At 56.9% G+C, this 13263-nt stretch overlaps 1 protein-coding gene across 1 annotated transcript in view; it reads left to right on the forward strand.

Moving 5' to 3' along the window:
• The window catches only part of dgki (diacylglycerol kinase, iota), a 338338-nt gene that overhangs the window by 231084 nt on the left and 93991 nt on the right, over positions 1-13263 (forward strand). The window contains exon 26 of the mRNA XM_068000112.1: positions 11776-11801. Within this exon, the coding sequence (XP_067856213.1) occupies positions 11776-11801 (26 nt within the window). The remainder of the gene's footprint in view (positions 1-11775; positions 11802-13263) is intronic.

Raw genomic sequence — 13263 nt, forward strand, 5'->3', positions numbered from 1 at the left:
ATTACTCCTGGGAGGGTGAGCTCAACACAGAGAGGGAGTGAATGGCCGGCAGGGGCCGAGAGTAAATGAAAGGCCCAGGATTCAAGCGGCAGGTTATGGCTGAAATGGTGCAATCAGGGATGTAGTCAGGGAGGTGGAGGGCTGTGAGGGGATAAGGTGCTGCAGTAAGTTAGTGCTTTGTTTCGCCCTGTTTCCTGGGCTGCTTGTGGACATTGGGGAACCATGGAGGTGGCTCGAAGCAAGTGGAATTGTTTTCCCCACTATCTGATTGGTTCATCGTTTCTACTATGAAAAATAACCAATTAGAAAGAGGAGCTGATTTTCACCCCTCGAATGTGATTGGTTTTTCACATTGAACCAATCAGAAAACTCATCCATCAAGCCTCCAAGCAGACAGACATCGCAAAACCCCACAAGAACTGATTGAGGGACTCAGCACAGATAATGAGAGAATGACGGTGCTGGGGAAAGAAAGGCACTCTGCCTGCAAGGTTTAATCCTGTGACATGGGTCCATCAACAGTTGCTGAGGCACTGAACGTTCACTGTGTGATTAAAGACTCGGAATGACACTGCTTGTTTAACCAGGGTTAAGTTTCATTCCTGTGTTCCTCAATCCTTCCTTTTTTGTATTTTCTCTATCACAGAAATTTAAGCAAAGGAGGAGGCCTTTGCAGCCCATCATAGGAACCTAGGAATTGCTAGAGGAAGAAAGACCAGAATCCATCCACTTCATCATCGTCTGTCCTGGTAGTCACATGACACAACAATAATGCAGTTGCTGACTAACCATAACAATCAATCTCTATCAACTTTTAAAATTCATTCTTGGAATGTGGGCATCGCTGGCGAGGCCGGCATTTATTGCCCATCCCTAATTGCCCTTGAGAAGGTGGTGGTGAGCCGCCTTCTTGAACCGCAGCAGTCTGTGTGGTGAAGATTCTCCCACAGTGCTGTTAGGAAGGGAGTTCCAGGATTTTGACCCAGCGACGATGAAGGAATGGCGATATATTTCTGGTCCCATCAGATTGGAAAATAGCGAATGTAACTTCTCTATTCAAGAAAGGAAGGAGACAGAAAGCAGGAAACTACAGGCCAGTTAGCTTAACATCTGTCATAGGGAGAATGCTAGAATCTATTATTAAGGAGGTTATAGCAGGGGTCTTAGAAAATCTCAATGCAATCAGGCAGAGTCAACATGGCTTTGTGAAAGGGAAATCGTGTTTGACTAATTTATTAGAGTTCTTTGAGAAAGTAACAAGCAATGTGGATAAAGGGGATCCTGTGGATGTGGTGTACTTGGATTTCCAGAAGGCTTTTGACAAGGTGCCACATCAAAGGTTACTACACAAAATAAGAGCTCATGGTGTAGGGGGTAACATATTAGCATGGATAAAGGATTGGTTAGCTAACAGGAAACAGAGAGTAGGCATAAATGGGTCATTTTCAGGTTGGCAAGATGTAACGAGTGGAGTGCCACAGGGATCAGTGCTTGGGCCTCAACTATTCACAATCTATATCAATGACTTGGATGAAGGGACCGAATGTATGGTTGTTAAATTTGCTGATGACACAAAAGTAGGTAGGTAGGAAAGTAAGTTGTGAAGAGGACATAAGGAGTCTGCAAAGGGATATAGATAGGTTAAGTGAGTGGGCAAAAATTTGGCAGATGGAGTATAATGTGGGAAAATGTGAACTTGTCCACTTTGGCAGGAGGAATAGAAAAGCAGTATATTATTTAAATGGAGAGAGATTGCAGAACTCTGAGGTACAGAGGGATCTGGATGTCCTCGTACATGAATCACAAAAAGTTAGTATGCAGGTACAGCAAGTGATTAGGAAGGCAAATGGAATGTTGTCATTTATTGCAAGGGGGATGGAATATAAACGTAGAGATGTTTTGCTACAGTTGTACAGGGCGTTGGTGAGACCACATCCAGAATACTGTGTGCAGTTTTGGTCTCCTTATTTAAGAAAGGACACAATTGCTTTGGAGGCAGTTCAGAGAAGGTTCACTCGACTGACTCCTGGGATGAGGGGGTTATCTTATGAGGAAAGGTTGGACAAGTTGGGCCTGTATACACTGGAGTTTAGAAGAATGAGAGGTGATCTTATTGAAACATATAAGATCCTGAGGGGACTAGAAGGGGTAGATGCTGAGAGGATGTTTCCCCTTGTGGGAGAGACTGGAACTAGGGGCCACAGTTTACAAATAAGGGGTCTCTCATTTAAGAAGGAGATGAGGAGAATTTTTTTCTCTCAGAGGGTCATGAGTCTGTGGAACTCCCTTCCCCAGAGAGCGGTGGAGGCAGGGTCATTGAATATTTTTAAGGCTGAGTTAGATAGATACCTGATTAACAAGGGAGTCAAAGGTTATAGTAGGTAGACGGGAAAGTAAGGTTGAGGTCACAATCAGATCAGCCATGATCCTATCAAATGGCAGAGCAGGCTTGAGGGGCCGAATGGCCTACTCCTGCTCTTAATATATATGTTCATATATTTCCAAGTCGGGATGGTGTGTGACTTGGAGGGGAACGTGCAGGTGGTGTTGTTCCCATGTGCCTGCTGCTCTTGTCCTTCTAGGTGCGGGTTTGGGAGGTGCTGTCGAAGAAGCCTTGCCGAGTTGCTGCAGTGCATCCTGTGGATGGTGCACACTGCAGCCACAGTGCGCCGGTGGTGAAGGGAGTGAATGTTTAGGGTGGTGGATGGGGTGCCAATCAAGCGGGCTGCTTTGTCCTGCTCATATACTGCATCCCAAAATATTATTTTCTGTACCACTTTGTTTGAATATCAAATGAAGCTCAGTTTGTAGATGCACTGTTCACTGTTCAACTCGGAAAGGAAGATTGCAGCTTCAGTTGCACATTGTGCTGAGTTAGTTGATCTCAGCTGGAGTGGTGGTCAGGGCACCGAAACAGACCTTAGATTGAAGAGCGGTAAAGTTACTCCAGATCACTCTCCACCAACCCTTATTAGAAAGTGCGCCATGTGGACATTGGGAGAAGGCAGGATCAGGCTCAGCAGTGATGCTTCCATGGTCAAATAGCCCACCAACCCTCACTGACCTGCCTCACACATGAAGGATGACCACTTGGGTGAGATATTGGAAGGTTGTTGGCCCCAGTGGGACAGTACTCCAGCAAAATTCAGCTTCAGAAGAGGAACAAAGAGGAGAAACTCAAGGGGAAATAAAAATCTTATATTGTACTAAATTAAAATGGAATCCTTTTCCGATTTTCAGGAAGACTGAGCAATGGAATGGCTCCTGCAGCAAGTGGATCGCGAGTGACAGCTGCGAATCGGAGTCTGGCATAAAGCACCAACGTCTTGGAAAAGAGACAGACAGTCTGGCACACCAGAAACTCCGGTACAAACCCTTCACATTCAACGTAGATCTTCTCACAGATCGGCATCCTGATCTCTAAACCCTTCCTCACACTCCCGATCCCGACAGCGTTCCTCAGACTCCCGATCCCGACAGCGTTCCCCACGCTCCCGATCCCGACAGCGTTCCCCACACTCCCGATCCCGACAGCGTTCCTCAGACTCCCGATCCCGACAGCGTTCCACAGACTCCCGATCCCGACAGCGTTCCCCACGCTCCCGATCCCGACAGCGTTCCTCAGACTCCCGATCCCGACAGCGTTCCCCACACTCCCGATCCCGACAGCGTTCCTCAGACTCCCGATCCCGACAGCGTTCCACAGACTCCCGATCCCGACAGCGTTCCCCACGCTCCCGATCCCGACAGCGTTCCTCAGACTCCCGATCCCGACAGCGTTCCCCACACTCCCGATCCCGACAGCGTTCCCCACACTCCCGATCCCGACAGCGTTCCTCAGACTCCCGATCCCGACAACGTTCCCCACGCTCCCGATCCCGACAGCGTTCCCCACGCTCCCGATCCCGACAGCGTTCCTCAGACTCCCGATCCCGACAGCGTTCCCCACACTCCCGATCCCGACAGCGTTCCTCACACTCCCGATCCCGACAGCGTTCCCCACACTCCTGAACCCGACACACTCCCGATCCCGACAGCGTTCCTCACGCTCCCGATCCCGACAGCGTTCCTCACGCTCCCGATCCCGACAGCGTTCCTCACACTCCCGATCCCGACAGCGTTCCCCACACTCCCGATCCCGACAGCGTTCCTCACACTCCCGATCCCGACAGCGTTCCCCACACTCCTGAACCCGACACACTCCCGATCCCGACAGCGTTCCTCACGCTCCCGATCCCGACAGCGTTCCTCACGCTCCCGATCCCGACAGCGTTCCTCACACTCCCGATCCCGACAGCGTTCCTCACGCTCCCGATCCCGACAGCGTTCCCCACGCTCCCGATCCCGACAGCGTTCCTCAGACTCCCGATCCCGACAGCGTTCCTCACACTCCCGATCCCGACAGCGTTCCTCAGACTCCCGATCCCGACAACGTTCCCCACGCTCCCGATCCCGACAGCGTTCCTGAGACTCCCGATCCCGACAGCGTTCCTCACACTCCCGATCCCGACAGCGTTCCTCACGCTCCCGATCCCGACAGCGTTCCACACACTCCCGATCCCGACAGCGTTCCCCACACTCCTGAACCCGACACACTCCCGATCCCGACAGCGTTCCCCACACTCCCGATCCCGACAGCGTTCCTCACGCTCCCGATCCCGACAGCGTTCCTCACACTCCCGATCCCGACAGCGTTCCCCACACTCCCGATCCCGACAGCGTTCCCCACACTCCCGATCCCGACAGCGTTCCTCACGCTCCCGATCCCGACAGCGTTCCCCACGCTCCCGATCCCGACAGCGTTCCTCACGCTCCCGATCCCGACAGCGTTCCTCACGCTCCCGATCCCGACAGCGTTCCTCACGCTCCCGATCCCGACAGCGTTCCCCACGCTCCCGATCCCGACAGCGTTCCTCAGACTCCCGATCCCGACAGCGTTCCTCACACTCCCGATCCCGACAGCATTCCTCAGACTCCCGATCCCGACAACGTTCCCCACGCTCCCGATCCCGACAGCGTTCCTCAGACTCCCGATCCCGACAGCGTTCCTCACACTCCCGATCCCGACAGCGTTCCTCAGACTCCCGATCCCGACAGCGTTCCCCACACTCCCGATCCCGACAGCGTTCCTCACACTCCCGATCCCGACAGCGTTCCCCACACTCCTGAACCCGACACACTCCCGATCCCGACAGCGTTCCTCACGCTCCCGATCCCGACAGCGTTCCTCACGCTCCCGATCCCGACAGCGCTCCTCACACTCCCGATCCCGACAGCGTTCCCCACACTCCCGATCCCGACAGCGTTCCCTACAATCCCGATCCCAACAGCGTTCCTCACACTCCCGATCCCGACAGCGTTCCCTACACTCCTGAACCCGACACACTCCCGATCCCGACAGCGTTCCTCACACTCCCGATCCCGACAGCGTTCCTCACGCTCCCGATCCTGACAACGTTCCTCACACTCCCGATCCCGACAGCGTTCCCCACACTCCTGAACCCGACACACTCCCGATCCCGACAGCGTTCCCCACACTCCCGATCCCGACAGCGTTCCTCACACTCCCGATCCCGACAGCGTTCCCCACACTCCTGAACCCGACACACTCCCGATCCCGACAGCGTTCCTCACACTCCCGATCCCGACAGCGTTCCTCACGCTCCCGATCCCGACAACGTTCCTCACACTCCCGATCCCGACAGCGTTCCTCAGACTCCCGATCCCGACAGCGTTCCCCACACTCCCGATCCCGACAGCGTTCCTCAGACTCCCGATCCCGACAACGTTCCCCACGCTCCCGATCCCGACAGCGTTCCTCACGCTCCCGATCCCGACAGCGTTCCTCACACTCCCGATCCCGACAGCGTTCCTCACGCTCCCGATCCCGACAGCGTTCCCCACGCTCCCGATCCCGACAGCGTTCCCCACACTCCCGATCCCGACAGCGTTCCCCACACTCCTGAACCCGACACACTCCCGATCCCGACAGCGTTCCTCACGCTCCCGATCCCGACAGCGTTCCTCACGCTCCCGATCCCGACAGCGTTCCTCACACTCCCGATCCCGACAGCGTTCCCCACACTCCCGATCCCGACAGCGTTCCTCACACTCCCGATCCCGACAGCGTTCCCCACACTCCTGAACCCGACACACTCCCGATCCCGACAGCGTTCCTCACACTCCCGATCCCGACAGCGTTCCTCACGCTCCCGATCCCGACAACGTTCCTCACACTCCCGATCCCGACAGCGTTCCCCACACTCCTGAACCCGACACACTCCCGATCCCGACAGCGTTCCCCACACTCCCGATCCCGACAGCGTTCCTCACACTCCCGATCCCGACAGCGTTCCCCACACTCCTGAACCCGACACACTCCCGATCCCGACAGCGTTCCTCACACTCCCGATCCCGACAGCGTTCCTCACGCTCCCGATCCCGACAACGTTCCTCACACTCCCGATCCCGACAGCGTTCCCCACACTCCTGAACCCGACACACTCCCAATCCCGACAGCGTTCCTCACGCTCCCGATCCCGACAGCGTTCCCCACGCTCCCGATCCCGACAGCGTTCCCCACACTCCCGATCCCGACAACGTTCCTCACACTCCCGATCCCGACAGCGTTCCCCACACTCCTGAACCCGACACACTCCCGATCCCGACAGCGTTCCTCACGCTCCCGATCCCGACAGCGTTCCTCACGCTCCCGATCCCGACAGCGTTCCTCACACTCCCGATCCCGACAGCGTTCCCCACACTCCTGAACCCGACACACTCCCGATCCCGACAGCGTTCCTCACGCTCCCGATCCCGACAGCGTTCCTCACGCTCCCGATCCCGACAGCGTTCCTCACGCTCCCGATCCCGACAGCGTTCCCCACGCTCCCGATCCCGACAGCGTTCCTCAGACTCCCGATCCCGACAGCGTTCCTCACACTCCCGATCCCGACAGCATTCCTCAGACTCCCGATCCCGACAACGTTCCCCACGCTCCCGATCCCGACAGCGTTCCTCAGACTCCCGATCCCGACAGCGTTCCTCACACTCCCGATCCCGACAGCGTTCCTCAGACTCCCGATCCCGACAGCGTTCCCCACACTCCCGATCCCGACAGCGTTCCTCACACTCCCGATCCCGACAGCGTTCCCCACACTCCTGAACCCGACACACTCCCGATCCCGACAGCGTTCCTCACGCTCCCGATCCCGACAGCGTTCCTCACGCTCCCGATCCCGACAGCGCTCCTCACACTCCCGATCCCGACAGCGTTCCCCACACTCCCGATCCCGACAGCGTTCCCTACACTCCCGATCCCAACAGCGTTCCTCACACTCCCGATCCCGACAGCGTTCCCTACACTCCTGAACCCGACACACTCCCGATCCCGACAGCGTTCCTCACACTCCCGATCCCGACAGCGTTCCTCACGCTCCCGATCCTGACAACGTTCCTCACACTCCCGATCCCGACAGCGTTCCCCACACTCCTGAACCCGACACACTCCCGATCCCGACAGCGTTCCCCACACTCCCGATCCCGACAGCGTTCCTCACACTCCCGATCCCGACAGCGTTCCCCACACTCCTGAACCCGACACACTCCCGATCCCGACAGCGTTCCTCACACTCCCGATCCCGACAGCGTTCCTCACGCTCCCGATCCCGACAACGTTCCTCACACTCCCGATCCCGACAGCGTTCCTCAGACTCCCGATCCCGACAGCGTTCCCCACACTCCCGATCCCGACAGCGTTCCTCAGACTCCCGATCCCGACAACGTTCCCCACGCTCCCGATCCCGACAGCGTTCCTCACGCTCCCGATCCCGACAGCGTTCCTCACACTCCCGATCCCGACAGCGTTCCTCACGCTCCCGATCCCGACAGCGTTCCCCACGCTCCCGATCCCGACAGCGTTCCCCACACTCCCGATCCCGACAGCGTTCCCCACACTCCTGAACCCGACACACTCCCGATCCCGACAGCGTTCCTCACGCTCCCGATCCCGACAGCGTTCCTCACGCTCCCGATCCCGACAGCGTTCCTCACACTCCCGATCCCGACAGCGTTCCCCACACTCCCGATCCCGACAGCGTTCCTCACACTCCCGATCCCGACAGCGTTCCCCACACTCCTGAACCCGACACACTCCCGATCCCGACAGCGTTCCTCACACTCCCGATCCCGACAGCGTTCCTCACGCTCCCGATCCCGACAACGTTCCTCACACTCCCGATCCCGACAGCGTTCCCCACACTCCTGAACCCGACACACTCCCGATCCCGACAGCGTTCCCCACACTCCCGATCCCGACAGCGTTCCTCACACTCCCGATCCCGACAGCGTTCCCCACACTCCTGAACCCGACACACTCCCGATCCCGACAGCGTTCCTCACACTCCCGATCCCGACAGCGTTCCTCACGCTCCCGATCCCGACAACGTTCCTCACACTCCCGATCCCGACAGCGTTCCCCACACTCCTGAACCCGACACACTCCCAATCCCGACAGCGTTCCTCACGCTCCCGATCCCGACAGCGTTCCCCACGCTCCCGATCCCGACAGCGTTCCCCACACTCCCGATCCCGACAACGTTCCTCACACTCCCGATCCCGACAGCGTTCCCCACACTCCTGAACCCGACACACTCCCGATCCCGACAGCGTTCCTCACGCTCCCGATCCCGACAGCGTTCCTCACGCTCCCGATCCCGACAGCGTTCCTCACACTCCCGATCCCGACAGCGTTCCCCACACTCCTGAACCCGACACACTCCCGATCCCGACAGCGTTCCTCACGCTCCCGATCCCGACAGCGTTCCTCACGCTCCCGATCCCGACAGCGTTCCCCACGCTCCCGATCCCGACAGCGTTCCTCAGACTCCCGATCCCGACAGCGTTCCTCACACTCCCGATCCCGACAGCATTCCTCAGACTCCCGATCCCGACAACGTTCCCCACGCTCCCGATCCCGACAGCGTTCCTCAGACTCCCGATCCCGACAGCGTTCCTCACACTCCCGATCCCGACAGCGTTCCTCAGACTCCCGATCCCGACAGCGTTCCCCACACTCCCGATCCCGACAGCGTTCCTCACACTCCCGATCCCGACAGCGTTCCCCACACTCCTGAACCCGACACACTCCCGATCCCGACAGCGTTCCTCACGCTCCCGATCCCGACAGCGTTCCTCACGCTCCCGATCCCGACAGCGCTCCTCACACTCCCGATCCCGACAGCGTTCCCCACACTCCCGATCCCGACAGCGTTCCCTACACTCCCGATCCCAACAGCGTTCCTCACACTCCCGATCCCGACAGCGTTCCCTACACTCCTGAACCCGACACACTCCCGATCCCGACAGCGTTCCTCACACTCCCGATCCCGACAGCGTTCCTCACGCTCCCGATCCTGACAACGTTCCTCACACTCCCGATCCCGACAGCGTTCCCCACACTCCTGAACCCGACACACTCCCGATCCCGACAGCGTTCCCCACACTCCCGATCCCGACAGCGTTCCTCACACTCCCGATCCCGACAGCGTTCCCCACACTCCTGAACCCGACACACTCCCGATCCCGACAGCGTTCCTCACACTCCCGATCCCGACAGCGTTCCTCACGCTCCCGATCCCGACAACGTTCCTCACACTCCCGATCCCGACAGCGTTCCTCAGACTCCCGATCCCGACAGCGTTCCCCACACTCCCGATCCCGACAGCGTTCCTCAGACTCCCGATCCCGACAACGTTCCCCACGCTCCCGATCCCGACAGCGTTCCTCACGCTCCCGATCCCGACAGCGTTCCTCACACTCCCGATCCCGACAGCGTTCCTCACGCTCCCGATCCCGACAGCGTTCCCCACGCTCCCGATCCCGACAGCGTTCCCCACACTCCCGATCCCGACAGCGTTCCCCACACTCCTGAACCCGACACACTCCCGATCCCGACAGCGTTCCTCACGCTCCCGATCCCGACAGCGTTCCTCACGCTCCCGATCCCGACAGCGTTCCTCACACTCCCGATCCCGACAGCGTTCCCCACACTCCCGATCCCGACAGCGTTCCTCACACTCCCGATCCCGACAGCGTTCCCCACACTCCTGAACCCGACACACTCCCGATCCCGACAGCGTTCCTCACACTCCCGATCCCGACAGCGTTCCTCACGCTCCCGATCCCGACAACGTTCCTCACACTCCCGATCCCGACAGCGTTCCCCACACTCCTGAACCCGACACACTCCCGATCCCGACAGCGTTCCCCACACTCCCGATCCCGACAGCGTTCCTCACACTCCCGATCCCGACAGCGTTCCCCACACTCCTGAACCCGACACACTCCCGATCCCGACAGCGTTCCTCACACTCCCGATCCCGACAGCGTTCCTCACGCTCCCGATCCCGACAACGTTCCTCACACTCCCGATCCCGACAGCGTTCCCCACACTCCTGAACCCGACACACTCCCAATCCCGACAGCGTTCCTCACGCTCCCGATCCCGACAGCGTTCCCCACGCTCCCGATCCCGACAGCGTTCCCCACACTCCCGATCCCGACAACGTTCCTCACACTCCCGATCCCGACAGCGTTCCCCACACTCCTGAACCCGACACACTCCCGATCCCGACAGCGTTCCTCACGCTCCCGATCCCGACAGCGTTCCTCACGCTCCCGATCCCGACAGCGTTCCTCACACTCCCGATCCCGACAGCGTTCCCCACACTCCTGAACCCGACACACTCCCGATCCCGACAGCGTTCCTCACGCTCCCGATCCCGACAGCGTTCCTCTCGCTCCCGATCCCGACAGCGTTCCTCACGCTCCCGATCCCGACAGCGTTCCTCACGCTCCCGATCCCGACAGCGTTCCTCACGCTCCCGATCCCGACAGCGTTCCTCACACTCCCGATCCCGACAGCGTTCCCCACACTCCCGATCCCGACAACGTTCCCCACACTCCCGATCCCGACAGCGTTCCTCACGCTCCCGAACCCGACAGCGTTCCCCACGCTCCCGATCCCGACAGCGTTCCTCATGCTCCCGATCCCAACAGCGTTCCCCACACTCCCGATCCCGACAGCGTTCCCTACACTCCCGATCCCGACAGCGTTCCTCATGCTCCCGATCCCGACAGCGTTCCCCACGCTCCCGATCCCGACAGCGTTCCCCACGCTCCCGATCCTGACAGCGTTCCCCACGCTCCCGATCCCGACAGCGTTCCCCACGCTCCCGATCCCGACAGCGTTCCTCACGCTCCCGATCCCAACAGCGTTCCTCACGCTCCCGATCCCGTCAGCGTTCCCCACACTCCCGATCCCGACAGCGTTCCCTACACTCCCGATCCCGACAGCGTTCCTCACGCTCCCGATCCCGACAGCGTTCCCCACGCTCCCGATCCCGACAGCGTTCCCCACACTCCCGATCCCGACAGCGTTCCTCACGCTCCCGATCCCAACAGCGTTCCCCACGCTCCCGATCCCGACAGCGTTCCTCACGCTCCCGATCCCAACAGCGTTCCTCAGACTCCCGATCCCGACAGCGTTCCCCACACTCCCAACATCATTCCAGTAGTGAATTGTTTTGATGTCCTGTACACCTGTGACCAGCACAGTAAGTTCCCGCTCTCTTGCTCCATGTCTGATACTTGCACTGTAACACCATTGAGCACCTGGCTTAACACCGCCTAGTTGAAATATCTTTCGAAGACTTTGTTACTGGAAACAGTCGTTATGCCCAAAAACGAATTCAGTTTTTTTTCTTCTTTCCTCAGACCACCCTCATCCTCCGAGGAACAAGGTAATTCCTTCTGTTCAACTTCTTATAATAATCCTTTCACCAGATAGATTATTCTGGAACTCCTTGCTGATCATTAGACATCAATGGCAGTCTCTGGGAGTTTAGCCAATCCCAGCAGCTTTCCCTGAATTCTCCATGATCGGCCCCCTTTTGGGACTGAGTATCCCAAAACTTATCCCTGACCTCTCCATGTGTATTGCCTTCAAGTGTGTGCCTTGTTAAATATACCCATAGGATTTATATCAATTAGTGTTATTTGTACTCAGGTGGTGGGTATCAACTGGGGACTCTCTTGTATCCATTTAGAAGAGAGCTGATCTAGAGTGTGGTGTGTAATGTGGATCTCTGAGAATAAAGGCTTGGAAGCAACTGAAGACCAGGCTCTCGTATTCTAACCTTCAACAGCTGGCTATCCAGTTTATTACATGCCTGTCTTCCCTGAACTCCTCAGGATCAACGCCATCTGAAGAAATTATTATTTCTCGGTTTCATGCGTCAACTGAAAGTAGGATGGCTCCACCAAACATTCCACAGCAAAGATGTTGTGAGTTATCGAACAGACGAGGGCCAGAAAATACATGGGTGTGTTGGGAACTGTGGGTTGACTGGGTGACACTGGCAAAAATTTCTGTGAAAAAGCTTCATTAATTCAGTCCTGATCTCCGTTAAGACTTAAGAACATAAGATATAGGAGCAGGAGTCGGCCATACAGCCCCTCAAGCCTGCTCCAACATTCCATAAGATCATGGTTGATCTTTGACCTCAACTCCACTTACCCGCCCAATCCCCATATTCCTTGATTCCCTCAGTGTCCAAATATCCATCGATCTCAGTCTTGAATATACTCAATGACTGAGCATCCACAGCCCTCTGGGTAGAGAATTCCAAAGATTCACCACCCTCTGAATGAAGAAATTTTTCCTCATCTCGGTCCTAAATGGCCGACCCCTTATCCTGAGACTATGACTCCTAGTTCTAGACTCTCCAGCCGGGGGAAACAGTCTCTCAACATCTACCCTGTCAAGCCCTCTAAGAATTTTATACGCTTCAATGAGATCACCTCTCATTCTTATAAACTCCAGAGAATATAGGCCCATTCTATTCAACTCTCCTCATAGGACAACCCTCTCATCCCAGCAATCAATCTAGTGAACCTTCATAGTACCCCCTCTAAGGCAAGTATATCCTTCCTTTGGTAAGGAGACCAAAACTGTACACAGTACTCCAGCTGTGGTCTCACCAGAGCCCTATATAATTGCAGCAAGACCTCCTTCCTCTTATACTCCAACCCTCTTGCAATAAAGGCTAACATACCATTTGCCTTCCTAATTGCTTGTTGTACCTGCATGTTAACTTTCTGTGATTCGTGTACAAGGACACCCAAATCCCTCTGAACACCAACATTTCTTAGTCCCTCATCTTTTAAAAAATATTCTGCTTTTCTATTCTTCCTACCAAAGTG

Source organism: Heptranchias perlo, chromosome 18 (genome assembly GCF_035084215.1).
Source record: "Heptranchias perlo isolate sHepPer1 chromosome 18, sHepPer1.hap1, whole genome shotgun sequence".
Lineage (NCBI taxonomy): Eukaryota > Metazoa > Chordata > Chondrichthyes > Hexanchiformes > Hexanchidae > Heptranchias > Heptranchias perlo.